The sequence below is a fragment of the Triticum urartu genome, chromosome 3 (assembly GCF_003073215.2).
Source record: "Triticum urartu cultivar G1812 chromosome 3, Tu2.1, whole genome shotgun sequence".
Lineage (NCBI taxonomy): Eukaryota > Viridiplantae > Streptophyta > Magnoliopsida > Poales > Poaceae > Triticum > Triticum urartu.
The window spans coordinates 441,661,660-441,683,850 of NC_053024.1; the positions used below are offsets into that span (position 1 = coordinate 441,661,660).

General features: G+C 45.1%; 1 protein-coding gene across 1 annotated transcript; it reads left to right on the forward strand.

The window, feature by feature from the left end:
- Positions 1 to 4,747: 4,747 nt before the first annotated feature.
- LOC125544260 (probable protein phosphatase 2C 8) lies at positions 4,748 to 9,276 on the forward strand. The gene is made up of 3 exons (XM_048707877.1): positions 4,748 to 5,527; positions 8,115 to 8,220; positions 8,628 to 9,276. The coding sequence occupies exons 1-3, from the start codon at positions 4,787 to 4,789 to the stop codon at positions 8,960 to 8,962; spliced, it is 1,182 nt and encodes a 393-aa protein (XP_048563834.1). The 5' UTR covers positions 4,748 to 4,786; the 3' UTR covers positions 8,963 to 9,276.
- The last annotated feature ends 12,915 nt before the right edge of the window (positions 9,277 to 22,191 follow it).

Sequence of the window (22,191 nt, forward strand, 5' to 3'; positions counted from 1 at the left end):
GAGCTATCCTATGAATCTTAACAGTATTATTCCATAATAAAAGTAAACCCCCCTTCCTACCATCACCTAGGGCATACAATTTTATTATCCATCTTGAGTCTTTTGCACAAACACTCTGCCGGATAGTTGTCAAGGTGTGTCTCCGACAAGAAAATCACCTCGGGGTTGCACCTCCGCTGGACGTCCAATAGAGCACGTACTGCCGGGGCATTCCCAAGGCCCCGGCAGTTCCAAGCTAAAAGTTTCATTGCGTCTGGTCATCCCCCTCATGGGAGGACGCCGATATCTCAAGGGTTTTGGTTACCGCCGCACTGTCCACTGCATCGCCTTCTACCCTTTTCAGCTTCTTCTTGTTTGCATTCTTTTGAGGAGTACCAGCTGGATCACTTAGGCTGCTAGGGGACGAATCCCCCTCATCCTTCTCTACCGTCTCCGCCCCCATCAACAGGTTTGACGGACCTGCTGGCCTAATGGCCAAAGCCAACGCACTAGCATCAATATTGGAGTCTGCTGCTGTTCTTTTCCCCAGGATGTTCATGTTTCTCACATCCTGACTAGTGTTTCCTTCCAGTTCAGTCTCCATATCATGTACATCTTCATTATTAAACAATGCAATGTGACGCCAACTGGCCATTGCACCTCTATCAGCAGCAAACGGGGGGACTCCCCTTCCACGCCCGGGTCCAAAAGGTGGATTTCCTCTTCTAGTCTCACCTCTGCCCCTGCCTGAACCTCTTCCACAACCACGGCCACGACCTCTTCCACCATCTACTAGCATAAAATCTCCCCACTCAAGCTTACTTTCATCATGTTCACCAGTGCCACACTCCTGGTACCAGCGGCCTAGCAGGCCACAATTGCCACAAAACATTGGGATTTTCTCATACTGAACTTGATAATATTCTGTTTCTTCATTCTTTGTTATAGAAACAAAACGAATTAACTTTTTTGTCACACCTAACTCAACCCTTACTCTTACAAATTCACCAGCAAAACCAGCAGGAAGAGTAGTCTGCACTTCAAGAACTTTTCCCATCCTGCGACACATACCTTTGATCGCTGCTGGGATTAGGAAGTTATCTGGTAGTTTTAGGACCCTTGCCCAAACATCAATCTTATCAAGCTGAACCGATCTGGGGTTCCTAAATCCATCATATTTAGCCAACAGCACCCCCTTGGTCTCGAAATAACCAAGGTCCCATATTCATAGCAGTATTCCAATCTGCAAGACATCCAAATTGAACTGTGAACAGATTGTCCTCAACCTTGCCACCGAACTTCTCTTGCGGGGTTCCACGCCGCTCTCATGTCAGAGTACAAAGCAGATGGTCTAAACCCTTTGTTCGTGTGTACCTTGGCTATGGCGAGCCACTTGGCCGCGATCGGTTCGTCCTTGAACTCTTCTTCCCAGACAAACTGCTCTTCCTCCTCCTCTTGAAGATCTAGCCGGCTGAGTAGAGCCTCGACTGGTTCCTTCTCCTTCCGCGAACTTCCTGATGCATCCCGCGCCGCCATCTGATCTGGTAGCCAAACCCTAGCTCTTTCGTAGGAAGTAGTTAAAACCCTCTTCTACTGCTTGCACCCAGCCGGACGGGATCTAGGGAGGGGCGAGAGGAGGGAGGGGATCGACCTTAGTTGACGGAGATCATACTCTGGGCAGGCGGCGCCGCCAGAGGAACTCTAAACCCTATGAGGGGAACTCGTATAGAGAAAAAGATATTATTTGATGGATAGGTTAAGAATTTTTTCATTGAGTCTAGACTAATTTTTTTTCTTCAAAATATGAAGGATTGATTTCTATCCTATATAGAAATGAAAATTCATTCTTGTAAATCAAAGGGCTTTAAAAATATTTTTTTCTTTGTAAATCCTATTCTATAGAGTTTCTACAAAATTTCTACAGGAGGCCTTAATTTGTGAGAGAAGAAACAATCTTCCGGTGGCTGGGCACAAGCCAGCCTTAATCAGACTGCCGTAGTCATGGTTTCGGCCGCGGAATTCAAAAACCAGGAGCCGTCGGCACGCCGAGAAAAAGATACGGAGCCACGCAGGCACACACAGTCACGCGTGGCACGTAACGCAGCGACCCGTGCTGCACGACGGCCAAGAGTTCCACGCCACTGACTGACCGACTGACCCACGAGAGAGAGACCAAAGTCGAGGGAGGGAAGGAAACGGCCGACGTCTCCACGTCGCGCACGCAGTACGTGCGTAAGTGGGCCCCGGAAGGAGGTGGCGGGGGCGCTGCACCTGGACCCGGCATGCCCTCCCCCCGCGCCCCGAAGCCGTCGACACGCGTCCACGCCCATGCCCCGAATATCGCAGGTTCACGCTCGATGTTGCTCCCGCTCCCTGCCCCACCCCCCCCCGCCGCTGCCGCTCGCCAGCGACAACCGCACGCTTTCCCCCGCCGACTCGCTCGCTGCGATCCGTCGAAACGGGCCCGCTTTCCTGAATCCGGCGGGCACGGCCGAGGGCAGGGGGAGCGACGCGCGGCGTAAAACCTCGCCTGTTTCGTGCTAAACCTTTTGCCCAAGTCCAACTCCGGCGGTCAGGTGAGACCCGGACGTACCGCGCCTCGTGCCGCTCCAGTGAACGGGCGCCATCGCAATGATTCACGTAGCTTTCGCCGCAACCGATCGATCCCGCGGCTACTGCCAGCGCGCACCTTCCGTATGCGCCCGTCGCAGTTCTCGTGATCCCGCACTGTGCGGTCGGACGGCGACGTCTCTGAACTACCTCCGTCCTAGGTGATTATTCTCGGTCGTTTGCGTGTACTATCGGTTGCATTATTGTTGTTTTCCTTCACCATAAGCTGATGCACAAGGAATGTAACTGACCACTGATGGACGGCTTCAATATAACACCTTTGCACTCTTTAAATGCCTTTTGTCTTTTATAATGTCTATATACGACGGAGTCTGTTTCGGCGCGTATAGAAAGATAAATGTGTGCCGATGAATTCAAATAAGTTATAGTCATTATATAACTGATTGTGAATTGATTTAATGAAGTTATAATGCCTTGTTGTTGTTGTGTAGTGCGTTTGTCCTTTGGGGCGTTAGCACGTCGACTTTCTGGATGTCTACTTCAACAAGGTTTGTTCGACTGCTGTGAAGGAGGGGCGATGACGGCGATGCCTCTTCAGCTCACTTCAATGCTTACAGTCGTTGTTAGATGATATGGATGTAGTTTTTGTTACTGTTGTGGTCTTTGTACTGCCATGATGTGATGAATAGATCAGAAGTCATCCCCACAAAAAAATGGTTTCTCGAATGTTGTATACCCGCTACTAATTTATTACTAATGTCATTATTACTTCCTCCGTCCGGATTTATAGATGGTAATAGTACTGAAATGTTTGATACCTATCACTAATTTATTACCGGTGCCATTCTTACTTCCTATGTTTGAGTTTATAAACCCATATTGTATTTTGCATAAAATTTAACCATGGGTGGGCTAGCAAAATATATTTATTTATTTAAAAATATCATCTATTTGTATTTGAACTTTTTTATCTTGGTATTATTTTACTACATACTCCCTCTGTCTCAAAATATAAAATGTTTTTGGTCTAAATCTAGAACAAAAAACGTCTTTATTTTAAGATAGGAGAGTATAATTTATGTTTTTATTAACCAAGTTTATGATAAAAAAAATGACTGAAATACAAGGGGACTAACAGAAACGAAGAAAGGGAGTACCAATTTTGAAGATGATGCATTTGTGAATGCCTATCAAAACCTAACGAGTGCCTCTTTGATTGATTTGTAAAGTAGAAAAAACACAGGAAGAGGGTGTCTGCCATATTCGTATATAGGATTGCTCCGATGTTTGATTGAGCACATGAAAACACATAGAAATCTTCATATAAGATTGAAGTGGATGAAAATGTATCTATGAAATCTAGATCAAGTGAATCTTGGATTACATTCCTACGAGTCCAACGTTGTGTGTAGGGGAAAAAAAATCTAAGGATCAAAATCTTCAAAAGTACCGTCACGAATCATTTGAATCAAAGAGGTCTTGGGTGAGTAGTGACAGCTAGGGTTTTGGTTACCGCTTGAGAAATTCGGTTACGGGGGCAGATTGATGCCCACGAGAAATCACCTTACCGAGCAGGATATCCCAAAAACAGTGAATTTAACTGAATTTTGACTGAATATTATCCAATTTTAAAATGTATTCAAAATTGCGTTCTCCACAGTAACCAAAAACCTCAATGCTTCATGAGATTTTATTTTCATCGGGGTCCAAAACCTTGGTGACAGCTTGTGTGCATCTACCAGTTCTTGTCTACCAGTCAAAACTGCACAACATGCCCCACAGGCGTCATTCCTCTCCCATCCACGTAACCCCTCCCACTTTCAATTCAGGTCCCACGCGTTACCTAAAAGCGCCAAACGTTAGATCGTTCCCTGGACCCTCCCCACAAGCACCGCAAGCGACTAGAAAGCCTGGACCCGCCGCCAGAAGCCGACGCCCCTCTCCACGGTCCATATGAGCCGCGCGTACCACGCCCGTCCGCGAGCCCCGAGACTCCGAGCCGCTCATCGCGCTCGCCACGCGCCTGCCGCCGGCTCATCGCCGCCGTCCACGTCCAGGCCCGCGAGATCCACGTCCGGATACGGCTCCCGCCCTCGCTGTCACGTATCGGGGCCATCTACGGGCAATCGGACGGCCCTGGAGCGCTGTCTAACCTTTTTCCTCCCGTGGCCGCGGGTATTAGAGGCGCCTCGCCGTCCCACGCCCACAGTTCTTTTTGTTCTCTCCGGCGAAGGAAATGAGCAGCGAGACGAGCAAGCGAGATCATGCACGGGAGCTCCTCGCCGCCGACAGGAAGCTGATGACCGTGGCCCGTTCGGCGCGACGGCGCCGGCTGGAGCTCCGGCGGCTGGGACGTACGGCGTCCGCGGCCGCGGAGGACGAGGGTGCGAAGCGGGTGCGGCCGGCGCCGGACAGCTCCTCGGACTCGTCTGACTCCGCGAAGGTGGTGCCGGTGGCGTCTAGGTGTTCGGCGTGCGTGTCGCACGGAGCGGTGTCCGTGATCGGGCGCCGGCGGGAGATGGAGGACGCGGTGGCCGTCGCCGCGCCGTTCCTGGCCGAGACGGCGGGGGTGGAGGGCAGCGGCGACGTGGAGTACGGGGCAGGGGACGAGGGCTTCTTCGCGGTGTACGACGGGCACGGCGGGTCGCGCGTGGCGGAGGCGTGCCGGCTGCGGATGCACCTGGTGCTCGCGGAGGAGGTGCGGCTTCGTCGTCTGCGGCCCGGGGGCGAAGGGCAGCGTCAGGCCGAGGACGACGAGGACGGTGCGCGGTGGAAGGAGGCCATGACGGCCTGCTTCGCCCGGGTGGACGGCGAGGTCGGCGTCGACGACGGGACCGACACCGGCGAGCAGACGGTGGGCTCCACCGCCGTCGTGGCCGTCGTGGGCCCGCGCCGCATCGTCGTCGCGAACTGCGGCGACTCCCGCGCCGTGCTCTCTCGCGGCGGCGTCCCCGTGCCGCTCTCCTCCGACCACAAGGTACACGACACGACGCTGCCACGCATCCGTCCGTTCAAATTAACAGGGTCAGATAAATCGCCGGTTCACGCCATCTTTTCCGCGAGATCTGTTTCCGTTCCGGCCCCCGGGCTACAGGTGTCGCCTCCGCCGCTCCAGCCCCTGCTTTTGCGCGCGGGCGTGTCGAAACGGGGACGTCTCGTGTGTTCCATGGGCGATGATGGGTTGGTGTCCATATTAGAAGTTTTTATTTAACACAGTACAAACGCAAACACTCATTATTTGGGCGGTCGTGTGGGACTAGTGGACTGCGTCACCCTGTGTCATGTGCAAAACGCATGAGTTCGCCGGAACTCTCTTACCCCAGCTCCCTGGTCGGATCGTTGAGGGAAAAACTCTGGTGATATCTGGTAGGTTGTACTCCCTCCGTCCGGAAATACTTGTCATCAAAATGAATAAAAGGGGGTGTATCTAGATGTGTTTTAGTTCTAGATACACCCCTTTTTATCCATTTCGATGACAAGTATTTCCGGACGGAGGGAGTAGGTGCTAATCGTGCCGAAAAGGCGTCGGCACGACACGTATATGAGGTTTCTCCGTTGGGCTAAGGCACCTTCTCTGCCTGGTTGCCAAATGTGTGTCGATTGAATTTGGTTGGTGCAAAGTTGGTTTGGCGGCCATTCTTTTGATCCTCTGGCCGTACGTCTGTATGGTTTGGTTGGGAGTATACACCTCAATACATGCGTGAGAGAACACACTGTATGTGTGTTAAGTAGCTCCTGAATTGAAATTAAGTTTATGAGTTTATGATGATTTAGGTCGTTAGCTCTAGTTTAGAAAAGTACGCACATAATTCGAAAATACACCCTCGGTTTCTAAATGTAAGTTTTTTAGAGATTTCAGTATGGACTACATATGGAGCAAAATATGTATTCCATATCTGAAATCTTGAAAAAGACTTCTATTTAGAAACGGAGGGGGTAATAATGTGTGAGAGACAGTGGCTCGGTCTGATGGCTTCCTCTGTTAAGTGTCAAGCTATCTTCAGATGATGTCTTGCTTGTGCAGTAGGACAGCAGCTCAGACGTCGATTGGCTAAACCGGGGAGAAGGAAATTAGCTTAGACTGTATTTCCGGCAATATTTCACTCAACATGGTTGAAACAACATGCAATAGCTAACTTCTCACTTGTAACTCAAAGTTAAGGTATTTGTCAAGCCCATTTACCAGTCGCGTGCTTAGCACTATGCCACTATCATAGAGTATAATAGGCAGGACCGAGTTGGCCTCCATAGACACACTTAGGGTTCTCTGTGTCTAAACCATTGCCAGATCTCATCCATCCATCTGTTCCGATGCAGAGTGATGTTAAAGATTAATGCTTAAGCCTAATGGTCTTTCCTTTTCAAATTATTTGGAGCGATAGCAGCTTTGCAAGTGCCGTGTACATGGTTCTTGGGTTAAACATCTCAGAAGGTTGTGATACAATGTGTGCCTAGCTAAACCTTACCAGAACCTCAACTAAATCAAAAATTCTCTTGCCTTCCCTTACCCTTACCCATACTCAACTCAAATCAAATCTTACCAAAATCTAGAATGCGATGGGTATAAGATTTATGTCGGACACGATTGGTGTTGAACCACTAGAATATGTATGCCCTTGTTGCAACACACGGGCAGTTAGTAATTTAGTCCAGACAGTAATGGAGAGCGAAATGCTCACCGAAGTTGAGGTGGGTGTCTTGGCAAGCGATGTACTATGGACACTATTGAGATTGAGAAAATAATTTGCTTTAGATGCAGGTCTGTCAAGTCATATCAAGTATGCTGGTCGTTTATGAAAGTGTTGCCAGACTGCTGCTTTAAGCATTGCCATTAGTCAGCTATGTGTTTTCGTAGTCATTGTGGGGACCAACACGATGCGCCAGGGTTTTACTGTAATGATACAGGATGCAGAGATTGTGCACAATTTTGCATCTGTTCATAAATGAAACTAGTTGATTCAAGGTGCTGCTTCAAAACAATAGGAATATTTTTCCCCAAGCAGAGCTTGTGAAGCCTTATCTTGCTCAACAAAAACACAAATATGTAGCCGCGTTGATCATTTTTATTTAGATTTGTATCTAAGCGGTGGCAAGGTACTAGCACAATGCAATGCTACTCAACTGGTTAAGGTTGGTGATAGACAATTTGTCTTGTTTGGTACTCTGGCAATAATACTTGAAGAGCGGAAGTCCCTTGTCGCATGCACTTGATATGGCTTGATATATCCGCAACTAGAACATCTTGTTTTCAAAACCTCAATGCAGATAGTTGATGTGTCATTCTGCCTTTAGTTATCCGGCTGACTTTCGTCCAACGTGCTCTTTCCGCGGTAGCAACTTTATACAAAAGCATGATTTCTCATCATATCCATCATTTTGCAATGCAAGCTGGTGGTTCTGTATGTTAATCGTGTCTATTGCTTGTCCATGCAAAGACATTAGGGAATTTCTCTTTGCTGGCATAACTTCCTCTTGAACAATTTCGCTTCTTCTGCAATTCCAACTTTGTAGGACAGTAGTGTGTGGGAACGTTGATGTCTTTCTCTTGTTTTGACGGTACACAGCCAGACCGACCTGACGAAATGGAAAGAGTAGAAGCAGCTGGTGGCAAGGTCATTAACTGGAATGGATACCGTATCCTGGGAGTGCTCGCGACTTCGAGGTCAATCGGTACGATGCTGTACCGTCTTGATCTGTACATTTCTTGTCGGCAGACATATATGCACAAGTTAAATATTTGTAGCTGAGATTGACAGTGCTATAGTTGTTTTGAAAATATTAACATTGGTACGTAGTAGCTTTGGCAAGGAAACTGACAGTAGCCTAGTTACAACTTGACGAGTATTATGCATACTCCCTCCGTTCCTAAATATAAGTCTTTTTAAAGATTCCACTATGGACTACATACGGAGCAAAATGAGTGAATTTACACTCTAAAATATGTCTACCTACATCTGTAGGTAGGTAGTTTGTAGTGGAATCCCTAAAAAGACTTACATTTAGGAACGGAGGGAGTAATAGATATACATCTCACAAATTATGCACTGTTCTGAATTCCTTATGGTTGCCCATCTCAGGAGACTATTACCTGAAACCATATGTGATAGCGGAACCAGAAGTCACCGTCATGGACCGGACGGACAAAGACGAGTTCCTCGTACTGGCAAGCGACGGCCTGTGGGATGTGGTGTCCAATGACATCGCCTGCAAGATCGCGAGAAATTGCCTAAGTGGGCGCGCGGCCTCCAAGTACCCCGAGTCCGTCGCCGGGAGCACGGCGGCCGACGCCGCGGCGCTGCTGGTGGAGCTCGCCATGGCACGCGGCAGCAAGGACAACATCAGCGTCGTTGTCGTCGAGTTGCGGCGACTGAAGAGTAGGACAGCGGCGGTGATCAAAGAGAACCGCAGGTAGTAGTAGTGATAATGTAAGCGTGGGATATCAGATTATTCGAGCATGGCGAGAGAGAGAGAGAGAGAGAGAGAGAGAGATAGAGAGAAAGAAACAATTTGCGGCTGTTCGCTGGGATGGTTGTAGTTAGAGGGCTCAGGGACGCTGTGGCCGTGCTGCCGTTGAGTTGAGTGTGCTATTTGTAGCCGTGCTGCCGTTGTATTGCGTTGCGTTGGTTCTTTAGTTCTTCTTCTATATATGGTGACTGACGTTCGGGGCGAAGCGGCAAGAAGCATAAGCTGCTTTCGTCAGTTCTGATTTGATCATTGGTTTTTCCATGCGGTTGGAGTCTTGGGTGATCCAATAGTTTGTGAGATGACTGCACTTGGATCTTCATGCCAAGCAGTTCATGATTGAGGGTTGAGGCGGATTGGCAGGACCAGTGTCAGTGTGTCAGCACTGTCGGTCGATTCATGACTCAATTTGCTTCTCTGGTAGTCTGGTTCGATGCAATTTGGTGGCTACAGAATCAGAGCAAGATGGAGAGGAACTGGGGAAGAAGAACCCGCAACGTTTGCCTGGGCCTTCGACGCTTGATCACTCTTGTCTTTTTTTATGCAACCGATCAAGAGACCCTCTATTCGACGCCTGATCAAACTGAAAAATGTTAAACATGTATAGCAAAATGTTTTTGATGTATACGGAAAATGTACAATATGTATTAAAGAAATAGACATCAAAAGGTATATATGAAAAAAAATGTACAATATGTTCAACGCAGTAGCTGACCATGTTGTCCGGCCATCTCAAATGGCGTTCATGTAAGGAAGGAATATACTTGATGGTGTAGTAGTCCTGCATGAGACCGTCCATGAGATGCATCAAAAAAACATGAGTGGAGTGATATTCAGAATTGACTTAAAAAAAGTCTATGACAAGGTGAAATGGTCCTTCTCCAACACACCCTAATAATGAAATGTTTCTCAAATAAATGGCATCAGTGGACCCAAAATTTTATAACTGGAGGTAATATTGCCACTAAAGTAAATGATGAGGTAGGCTATTACTTTCAGATAAAAAAGGCCTATGGCAGGATGAGTTCATGTTCCCAATGTTATTTAACATTGTTGCTGACATGTTGGCTATTCCAATTGAACACGCAAAGTAGGACGGTCAGATTGTAGTAGTAGTCCACACCTTGTGGATGGTGGCCTCTCTATTTTACAATATGGCGATGACACAATTCTTTTTATGAAACATGATCTGGACAAGGCTCGAAATTTGAAACTCAGAAAATGTCGGGTCTCAAAATAAACTTTCATAGAAGTGAATTGTTCTGCTTTGGAGAAGCCGTTGAGGCAACGGCCAATTATGCTGACCTTTTTGGTTGCGCACATGGCCAATTCCTGATTAAATATCTGGAAATACTGATTCATTATCGACGCCTCACCATTAAGGAGTGCAAGCATGTAAAGGAGTGTCTAAAGAAACGGTTAAGCAGTTGGAAAGGCAAACTGCTATCAGTTGGGGGACGGTTGGTTTTGATTAACTATGTCCTCACAAATATGGTTCTCTATATGTTTTCTTTCGTCCAACTTCCAAAAAAGGTCCTACAAAACTGGACTATTTTATATCTAGGTTCTTTTGGCAAGGAGATGGTGAAAAAAAAATACAAGCTGGCCAAATGGAGCGTCGTTTGTAGGGTGAAAGACGAAGGTGGCTTTGGCATTCATGATCTGCAGGTCAAGAATGAGGCCCTACTCAGTAAATGGTTATTCAAATTTCTTACTGAGGATAGTGTTTGGCAAACCATTTTGCACAACAAGTATCTAGGTCAAAAGGCGGTGTCTCAAGCATTTTGGAAACCCGGTGACTTGCACTTCTGGGCTGGCCCAATGGCGACAAAGAAACATCTCTTTCGCTTTGGGTCTTTCGCGATAAAAGACGGGTCGGAGATTCATTTTTGGGGAGACATATGGCTAGGCAAGGCTAGTCTCCGAGAACAATATCCAGCCTTATACAACATTGCTTGCGATAAGAATAATACTATTGCATAGGTGCTCAGTTCATCCCTACCGAATATTTTGTTCAGGCGGGATTTGATTGCCCCCGACTTGTGTCATGGCATAATCTTTTATCCAGACTGGATTCAATTAACCTGACACAAGGTCAGGATGTGTTTCGCTGGAACCTTACTATATCCGGGTCTTTCACTGTAGACTCTATGTACTATGCACTCACACATTCTAAGGTACCAGTCAGTAATAACAAGAAAATTTGGAAGTCCATGATTCCACTAAAAGTGAAATTTTTTATGTGGTATCTTCGTAGGGGAGTTATGTTAACTAAAGACAATCTCGCACGATGCAATTGACAAGGGAGTAAGAAATGTTGTTTTTGTATTCATGACGAGACAATCAAACACCTTTTTTTCAATGCAAGTTTGCACGTTCTACGTGGTCACTCATCTAAATAGCATTAAATTTGCATCCGCCCACAAATGTTGCCAATATTTTTGGTTATTGATTGGACGGTATTTCAAATAGTTCCAAAATGCTAATAAGGGAGGGAGTGTATGCCTTAATTTGGTCACTGTGACTATGTAGAAATGATTTAATTTTCAATACAAAATGCTTCCCTTTTGCAGGTTATTTTTCGGTGTACGCACTCTCTATATATGTGGTCTATTCTAGAACGACCGAAGTACCAACCGCTATTTAAGGCAGTGTGTACGCGATTGGACCAGGTGTCTATGAAAGTATGGAGGTGGCAACATAACCTTCGGATCGATCCACCACCTCCTTTGACATAGGCATAATGTAGGTCTATAGGACTCTATTATTGTCAATTTGTCGGTTTTTATTTGATGAATTTTTGTCGGACTTTCGGATTTGATTGTGTGCATCCTAATTATGCAGAGGCCGGGTGTTACTCATAATGCTTTGTATCCACTTGATGCTACATTTTAAGATAATAGAATCGCACTTTATCAAAAACGAAAAATGTTAATCATGTACTCCCCCCTATCAAAATATAGGACGTATTTGCAAATTAAACTGCAAATACTTCTTATATTTCGCTACATGGGTAGTATTTGAAAAATGTTAGATGTGTATATGAAAAATGTACACAAGAAATGTACAATGTTTATATAAAATGTAGACATAACAAAAATATGATTTCAAAGATGTTAATCATGTACTCGAAAACTGTTACATGTGTATATGAAAATGTTTCTGATGCACAGAAAAATTGTAAAATTTAGTATGGAAAAAAGTAGACATAAAAAATACATTTACAAAAAATTAATTATGTATTTTAAAATTTTAAAATTGTGTATAAAATGTTCATGATGTATAAAAAAACGTACAATGTTTATGAAGAAAGTAGACATAAGTATTAAAAATTTCAAAAATAATGATCATGTAAATGAATAATGTTCTTATATATACGAAAAAAATCTTGAATGTGTATGTGAAAGGGTTGACATCAAAATATATATTCAGAAAATATGTTAGTCATGTCTTTGAAAAATGCTCAACATGTACAAAAAAATCTTTAATTGTTAAATGTATTTGAAAAATGTTAAACATGTATAAAATATATTATTGTTCTATATGGAGAAAGAAAATACAATAAAACCTACAAAAACAAAAAGAACGAAGAAAACTAGTGCAAAAGAATGAAAACAGTGAAAACCATAAAAGAAATAAAAAATGCATGAAAACTAAGGAAACAGAAGAAACGTAAAGAAAATAGAAAACAAAAGGAAAAGCCTCTAAAGCTGGGGAAAACCAAACAAAAGCGTAGAAAAAAACCACGAAAAGAGCAAAACAACGATGAAAAAATATGGAAACCGAAGAAAACTCTAAACAAACAAAAAAAACCTGAAAGATAAAACAAACAAAGGAAAAAACTAGGGAATAGCTGACCAAAACCAATGAACAACTCGATCAACTGACCGAAAAAGTAACACAAAAAACGGGCCGTCGAGAAACATCGGGAGAGGGAATTCCTTCGCGCGAGAGCTGCTTCCATCTCGCGATATGCGAGATATAACTCTCACAGCGATCGATCACGTGCACCCAGGCGCCTCGTCCTTGGTGTGCTCCGGGTTTTTTCTGAACCTCATGTGTACCTTTTTCCTTTGTTCATTTATTTCTTTTATTTTTCTTTTCTTACAAATTCGTTTTTTCTGAAATTGCGAAACAATTTTTCAATTCATGAATTGTTTTGAATATATTGACAAATTCGAGGACATTTTGTAGAAGTTGTGATTTATTTTTTGGAATTTTCTGAATTTTTGCAAACTCATGAACAATGTTTTGAAAGTCCTGAACAAGTTTCAAAATGACATTTTTTAAACATTTGGGAATAATTTTGGGAGTCCATGAATTTTTTGAATAAACGCATATTTTTTGAAATTTGAGAAAATATCGAAGTTCGCAATTTTTTATATTTTGTGAACATTTTCGAATTTTCGAACAATTTTGGAAGTCAAAAATATTATTTATTTTCACAAACAATTTCTCAGAATTCGAGAATAGTTTTTAAAATTCATGAAAATTTTATAAATTCATGATTGTTTTGAAAACTGTGAACATTGGTTGAATTTTGGGAACACTTATTTAAATTTGTGATCATTTTTTTTATTGGCAAACATTTATTTGAAAACCAATTAGGAATAAAAAAACATCAGGCAAGGTCGGTTGCCCTTACTGTCCTAGGAAAGTTCATAGTTTGAAAAAAGTTAACAAAAATGAAGAAAACTTCAGGAATTTCTAAAAAGGTCGTGAAATGATGCGGAAAAAGTTTGTAATTTGAAATGTTCATGAAAGTTAAAAAACATTTTAATGTTCACAGAAAATAAAATTTGTAAAAAAATCATAACTTGAATAAAAGTTCACAAGTTTGAAAAAAAACATAAACCTGAAAAGGGTTCAAGAATTTGCAAAAACTTTTGAAATTGGAAAAGTTCACGTATTTGAAAAGAAATTAAAAATAAAAAGGAAAAAGAAAACTAAAAAACGAAAACCATGTAAAATCCATACTAGAAAAAACCAGAAGAAAAAAAGCCTGGAAAAACCGCGCAAAAAACTATGAAAAAACCTACATGGGCTGGCCCATTTTGTCACGTTGTGCTCGGAGGGGTGTGCATCAGTTAGCGAATTTGCCTATACTGCCGTTTAAGGCGCCAAATAGGATCTTGCGCATGAAAACACCCTTAATCGGCGCTTTAGGCGCCGAATAGGCATTGGCACCGATGACATTTATGGTCGGGCGTGATCATCACTGCAGCGTGTGGACGAGCGGGGACTTATGACCTTTTGATGCATCCGTCTAGAAACAGTTGCAAGAAGTTTGTTCAACCAATCTGGCTGGCGTGCGAAAAAACAAATTATGTGACGAGCCATGTAATCTTGTTTTTGACTGGTATGGTCGTTTTTTTCCTGTAAACCTTTTGTACTCGGTGACTTAGACTTATTTTGTTTAATAAATTAGTTGTGTGCATCGTTTGATGTAGAGGCCGGGGTTATCACTTTCTTGAAAAAGTGGTAATTGGACTTGGGTGTCCTTGACCTTATGATGCTTTTACTATCCGTTGATAGTGTTATTGTACCTGATCATGTGCGCCCCCATGAAAGACCAAGTTAAGCACCATACCACATGAAGTACAATCGCATCTTTACTAACCAACTGAGCAGTCTAAATCAATATAATTAAAAAGGTAAACTTTTGGATTATGTGTTCTATTAGAGTTACCACCTTGATTTGGTTAGTATAGGATGGAAATAACAAACTTAACTCACATATAAGCTTTGTGGTATAATACGAGAACATGGAACAATCAACCAAACTAACAGAGTAGTGTTCAAAAGGGAGACATCTAAGAAGATAAAGTCCAAACTATTACAGTTTAAAGTTACCAACTTGAACTCATCTTCAAACCACGATAGAGCCAAAAGAGCACCATCTTGATGGATTTGAGGTGGCGCTATGAGCTACCCCGTAGATACATTCGTTTAGGGACAAGTAATTTTGGATAGAGGAGTAGTATTTAGTGAAAGGTGCAGTAGCTCCAGGATTTATCATTATGTCCAATCTATCCTACGCACGAACACAAGGAATAGCTTTTATACTAAAATGCGCATTCCTAGAAAAAGAACACATTTAGAATACCTGGAGCGTAATAATGTTCAAATTTAAAAATGTCATTGTATTTTGCATAATGGTACTCGGTGACATAAACGTTATAGTGTTTTGAATCATCCATGTATGAATACAATATCAAGCTATGCTTCGAATCATTGTTATATGTTTAATAATGGTTCCAGGGGAGGTATGCTTCACCAGATTAGTTCCATCAGCAGCCGTGGAGCAAAACAGACATAGTAACCCCTCTACATAAGAAGTTTATAATTTCTTAATCTCAACTACAAAGAATGAACCTCGCCCCTTCAATCAGTCTGGATAGATATGAGCTTTACTCTGAACTAACATTTGTGTAACCATTAGTATTTTCTCTACGTTTTGGATGCTCTTCAGTCTCCACCCAGCAGTTTATTTTTCGTGGACACACCCTGCAGTTTCTTAGACAAGCCATTTCCATTCTTCATCAAATCGCAGAATTTTTGCGTTTTCTTTTCTATAGAAGAAGAAGCTGAGGCAGTTCGTTGTGGCTTGAGAAAATATGCTCGAAGCTCTGCCCCAGAGAGGCTCCGAATGCCCAGAGAAGGAGATGCGGCCATTCTTGTCTCCTCCATTGGAAGTCCTCCCTTTGCTATCCTCCATTCTTCAGTCTGTCTTTGTCTACAAAGAGGTGGGCACTCTTTCATTGCAGTCCCAGACCCAGATATCTTGCTCGCACATGTGGATGATGATTCCACCCTTGATGTTTGGATAATTTCAGCATTTCCCCTGCGTAGTTCACTATCTTCCCTTGCTAGGACACCATGAGATGAGCCTTCTCTCTTGCCAAATTTGGCTCTGCCATGGCCGCTCTGGGACGAGACCTTTGGTAGAACACTCCTGTGAAGAAGCCCCGGGGAGAGAAGAGGCACTGTCCGGGGCATTCCTCCTCCACCCAGCATCTCCAGTGCCACAATTCCCCGCCCCTGCTTCGAATTCTCCGGAGCAGCGACCGGCTTGCTCTGCCTCTGTCCAATCCTCTTCACCGGTTCCACAACGCTGGTCTCGCCTTGCCTCGGCCGCTTCAAACGCCGACTCAGCGGCACATCGTCCAACTCCTCGACGCGCGGCTCCTCCTCGTCCCTACGCACCGGGTCAAGGACCGCGGCACCGAACAGTGGCGCCATCTCTTCGGCCTCGCCCCGCGAGCGACGGTGCTCGTCCAGGAGCGCATCGTACTTCTTCCGCAGGGCGTCGATGGCGGAGAGCGCGGCCTCGGCCTTGGCGATCCTCCGATCCCGCGCTCTGAGAACGCGCGCGACCGCTTCGAAGTCGGCCCTGCGGTGGGTGGTGCGGAGGAGGTCCACGAGCTGCTCACCGGAGAGGGAGGCGAGCTCAATGTCGCGCGCGTCGGGATCGGAGCCGGAGGCCATGATGTCGCCGGTGGCTTTGCGCCCTTGGTCGGTTGGGTAGCTGCAGGCTGGCTGTTGGCAAGGGAAGAGGGTGAGTGGGTGCTTTAAAAGTGTTTTTTCTTCTTCTTTAATTAAGGTGCTTCGATGTATGAACTCGCAGGGCTTCAAAGCATAGCATTCTCACGATACAACAAAGGCCACTTCATATACCGAGCTGGTCAGGCAATCTGAAGATTCAAAAGATCCGTGAAGTAATTCCAACGATACTATGGCACGATGAACATATGTGGTAGTGATGAATGCTCTCAAATTTATATTCGATCCACACACCACGCGACGAGCGTGGTTAAAGCAATCTCAAATAGACAAAAAAATATCCCCCCGTCTCATAACTTTAAGATCTTATATGATGAGATGGAGGCGGTAATAATTAATCCACACATATATAAATAGAAATAAAAACATGAATTAAGTGTGAAGATAATATTTAGAACAATTTTTTCTTCTTCTCACCACATAGGTCAAATTCATAGCCGCAATAGTTTAGCATGATTCCCTCGACATTGACGGACAATCTCCTTGGTAACAACTTCCGTTGTGGTTCCCTGTAAGCAGATTTGAGAACTTTATGTACCTACTGACTATTGGGACAAGGGATGACATCTTACTCGCTTGGTGGTATCGCTCAGTCCAACCATCACACCACTGAAAATACCATCATGACGCTAGTCAAGTCGGTGGGAGGGCCGATATGGTGGATTAGAAGAGTATATGTCCCCAGCGAGACGTGGATAAGATGGCTTTTCTTGAGGAACTAGTGCAGGTGAGGGATTGTCGTGCAAGCTCCTGACAGCTCTTGGGGACTTCAATCTACTTGTGAACCAGGAAGACAAGAAGAACAATGTGGTGAACCGGCGGATGATGACATGTTTCAAAGTCTTGCTTAATAGATTGGAGCTAAAGAAAATTGACCTGAATGATCGGAAATAGACTTGATCGAATGAGAGGGAACAACCTACCAAGGAAAAGATTGATCATGTTTTCGCTACTACCACTTGGGAAGATTTGCATCCGACTTGCTTCCTCTCGGTCCTGGGCACGACGGTGTCCGATCACTGCCCTTTACTTCTCGACTTGAGTGCAGATTTTCACACGAGCAAAAGGTTCAGATTTGAGGCATTTGGACTAAAGCAGTGAAGTTTCACTACGTGGTAGCTGGGGCATGGCAGTCCATCCCCTGGCCGGGCAATCCTTATGTCGCCCTCGATGCTAAGCTACGGCCCACCGCAAAGCATTTGCAAAGTTGGAGTGACAAATGGATTGGCAATATTAAACTTCGAATCAGCATTGCATTGGAAGTGATCCATCATTTGGACTTAGCAGCACAAACACGTTTGCTGTCAAGCGCGGAAATTGACTTGCAGAAGCTCCTCAAGCATAAACTCTTGGGCCTATGCTCATTGGAACACTCCATTGCAAGGCAGAGATCGCATATTTTATACCTCAGGGAGGGTGATGCTAGCACATTTTTTTCATCAACATGCTAATCATAGGAGGCGGCGCAATATGATCATGTTCCTGCATGACAATGGGATAATCCTCATGGGAAAGGATGAGATCGCGGGTGCAACAAATAACTACCACAAGGAGGTGTTGGGTTCGGCACTAGTGCGGGATTACGCTATTGATTTCGAGGCTCTAGGTTTGCCTGTGCTTGATCTCGTGCACCTAGACGTGCCATTCTTCACGGATGAAGTGGAGAAAGTCGTCACATTCATGCCCCTCGACAAGGCATTGGGTCCGGACGACTTCACTGGCCGCTTCTTTAGAACATGTTGGAACATCATAAAGGTGGATTTCATGAGAGCTATGGAGTGCTTCCTCCAGAGGATATGCGGGGAATGCCAGCAATCAACAACGCGGTAGTCGCTCTCCTTCCAAAGAAAGATTGGGCTACAGAGCTGCGTGACTTTGGCCTGTTAGTCTGGTGCACGGGGCAGACTTGCAAAGGATCTTCCGAGACTTGTGGGATTCCATCAGATCGCGTTCGTCCGTGGACGATCAGTCCACGATAATTTCAAGCTTGTCTAGTGTACTTCCAGAAGATTACATGCTCTCAAGGAACCGACAATCATGATGAAGTTGCACATTTCGAAAGCCTTTGGTTCAACCTAGTGGTCCTTAATGATCGAGATCTTGAAGATTTTAGACTTTAGGCAAAGGTGGATCAATTGGATATCTGGCCTTCTGTCCACGCTATCTTCTGGGATTCTTGTCAATGACCTTCCTGTTGTCACCGATGCTATTCATCCTCTTGTTTGGATCCCCTACAATGTTGTTTACTCTCGTAGCTTCACATGGACATCTATCTCCCCTCGCCTGCTCTGGATTGAGCCAACATCTGTCTATCTTTGCGGATGACATGATGTTCTTTATCAAACAAAGAGAGGACGAAATGAGGACTTGTGCGGCAATTCTGGAGACTTTCGCGATGGCGTTTGGATTTCGCGTAAACTTCTCAAATACGTCGGCCATGCTGATCAGATGCTTTGACGAGCAGTGGCAACAAATCAGCGACATACTCAAGTGTGCGCTAGGATCCTTTCCATGGAAGTATTTGGGCCTCCACCTAAGCCCGGGGAAGCATTCTGTGACCTAATACCAATATCTCGTCGAACAATTAGCCAACAAACTTCCAGCTTGGAGGGGTGCCTCCCTTCCTAAGAGTAGTAGATTGCTCGTGGTCCAAAATGTTCTCTGCGCAGTTCCACTTCATGTGATGATGGCTCTTCATGTACCACCGAGGACCTTGGCTACCATGAGCAAAATTTGTTGCAACTTTTGTGGTGCGCCAACTGTGAGGCTCAGGGGCTGGGGTGGGTGGGGATTATGCCTTCGCTTGGGAGTCTACATGTGCTCTAAAATGGACTTGGGGCCTAGGCATCCCAAACCTCTAGTGCCTCAACATCGCGATGCAGACTTGATGGCTATGGTTGTCCAGAACAGACAATTCTCAGTCATGAAAGGATTTCTCCCTACAAGTGCCCAATGAACCACGCACAATTTTTTAGGCGACAATGATGGCTCTGGTGGGAGATGGAAATAGCACCTTAATTTGGGAGGATAAATGGTTGGATGGCTACCATAGCCAAGAGCTAGAGCCCGTGATTTATGATAGAATCCGTAAGAGACTACGCTCTACATGATTTGTATACTCGGCTTTGCAGGATGGAGCTTGGGCGGTTGATGTGGGCTCAGAGATGGGCATTGACTTCCTCCAGGAGTTCCTGTCACTCCGGGCTCATACTGCCAATGAGGAGCTTACCGTGGGATCATCATGCATTATACGTTGGTCGTGGGAGAAGGATGGTCCTTCTCGTTGAGATCTTCCTATGACACTAAGTTTGCTGGGTGTGAGGTTACTCCATACACAGATTCCTCCTGGAAGTCTCATGCACCGCTCTAGTTCCACTTCTTTGTGTGGCTGGCTTCCAGGAATATGTGTTGGACCTCTGATCGTCTAGCCCGAAGAGGATTACCACACCAAGAGGCATGCCCCTATGTGATTAACATGACGAGAAAATAAGCCACATCCTCATAAATTGCATCCTCGTAAGGACGGTCTGGCATACGGCTCTGGCTGTGCTTGGTGGATCTGACTGGGTTCCTCGGATTGATGACAACATGACTGATTAGTGCAACATCAAAAGAGGGGAGACCAACTTCCATAACGACATAAGGACAATCATCACCCTAATCGTGTGGGAGCTTTGGAAGCATCGTAATGTTGTGATCCAAAGGATTGATATTGAGGCTTGTGCATGGAAGAAAGCAGGCCTCTTGAAGGCTTGCTATGAGGCTTTTTTCCGGGCGTTGTCTAGGTGGGATTCGAGGGATTAGTTTCTTTCTCTATCGGTAGGTGGATGGTGGTTTAACCACATGTAAATATGTAAGAAACTTGTGATGGGTACCCTTCTTGTCTATTGAATGATACACACACTCGTGCGTATTGTAGAAAAAACATAGTTTAACATGATGCATACATCTTGTACAATGTTATGTTACACAACTCAAAAAACATGTTATGTTACAGAATATTATTATAGAGACATGCAGGGCGACCTGACGATGACAACCCATGAGTGACAGGATGGAGGAGGCGTTTGGGGGGGGGGCTTGCCTGATGTGGTAGCTGTTGGGGAACGTAGTAATTTCAAAATTTTCCTATGCACACGCAAGATCATGGCGATGCATACAAACGGGAGGGGAGAGTGTCGTCTACATACCCTCGTAGACCGTAAGCGGAAGCATTATGACAACGCGGTTGATGTAGTCATACGTCTTCACGATTGACCAATCCTCAGTATCGAACGTACGGCACCTCCGCGTTCAGCACACGTTCAGCTTGGTGACGTCCCGCGAACTCACGATCCAGTAGAGCTTTTGGGAAGAGCTTCGTCAGCACGACGGCATGGTGACGGTGTTGATGAAGCTACCGACGCAGGGCTTCGCCTAAGCACCGCTACGATATGACCGAGGTGGATTATGGTGGAGGGGGGCACCGCACACGACTAAGAGATCAATGATCAATTGTTGTGTCTCCAAGGGGTGCCCCCCTCCCAGTATATAAAGGAGTGGAGGAGGGGGAGAGGCCGGCCCTCCTAGGCGCGCCCCAAGGGGAGTCCTACTCCCACCGGGAGTAGGATTCCCCCCCTTCCATGTGGTAGGAGTAGGAGATAAGGAAAGGGAAAAGAGAAGAGAAGGAAGGAGGGGGCGCCGCCCCTCCCCCTAGTCCAATTCGGACTAAGCCTTGGGGGGGCGCAGCCTCCCCTCTCTCTTTCCCCTAAAGCCCAATAAGGCCCATATACTCCCCGGCGAATTCCCGTAACTCTCCGGTACTCCGAAAAATACCCAAATCACTCGGAACCTTTCCGATGTCCGAATATAGTCGTCCAATATATCGATCTTTACATCTCGACAATTTCGAGACTCCTCATCATGTCCCTGATCTCATCCGGGACTCTGAACTACCTTCGGTACATCAAAACACATAAACTCATATTACCGATTGTCATCGAACGTTAAGCGTGTAGACCCTACGGGTTCGAGAACTATGTAGACATGACCGAGACTCTTCTCCGGTCAATAACCAATAGCGGAACCTGGATGCTCATATTGGCTCCTACATATTCTACGAAGATCTTTATAGGTCAAACCGCATAACAACATACGTTGTTCCCTTTGTCATCGATATGTTACTTGCCCGAGATTCGATCGTTGGTATCTCAATACTGATGACCCACAAGTGTAGGGGATCTATCGTAATCCTTTCGATAAGTAAGAGTGTCGAACCCAACAAGGAGCAGAAGGAAATGATAAGCGGTTTTCAGCAAGGTATTCTCTGCAAACACTAAAATAATAGGTAACAGATAGTTTTGTGATAGGATAATTTGTAACGAGTAACAAGTAACAAGAGTAAATAAAGTGCAGCAAGGTGGCCCAATCCTTTTTTTAGCAAAGGAAAAGCCTGGACAAACTCTTATATGATGTAAAGCGCTCCCTAAGACACATGGGAATATTGTCAAGCTAGGTTTCATCACGATCATATGATTCGCGTTCGGTACTTTGATAATTTGGTATGTGGGTGGACCGGTGCTTGGTTATTGTCCTTACTTGGACAAGCATCCCACTTATAATTAACCTCTATTGCAA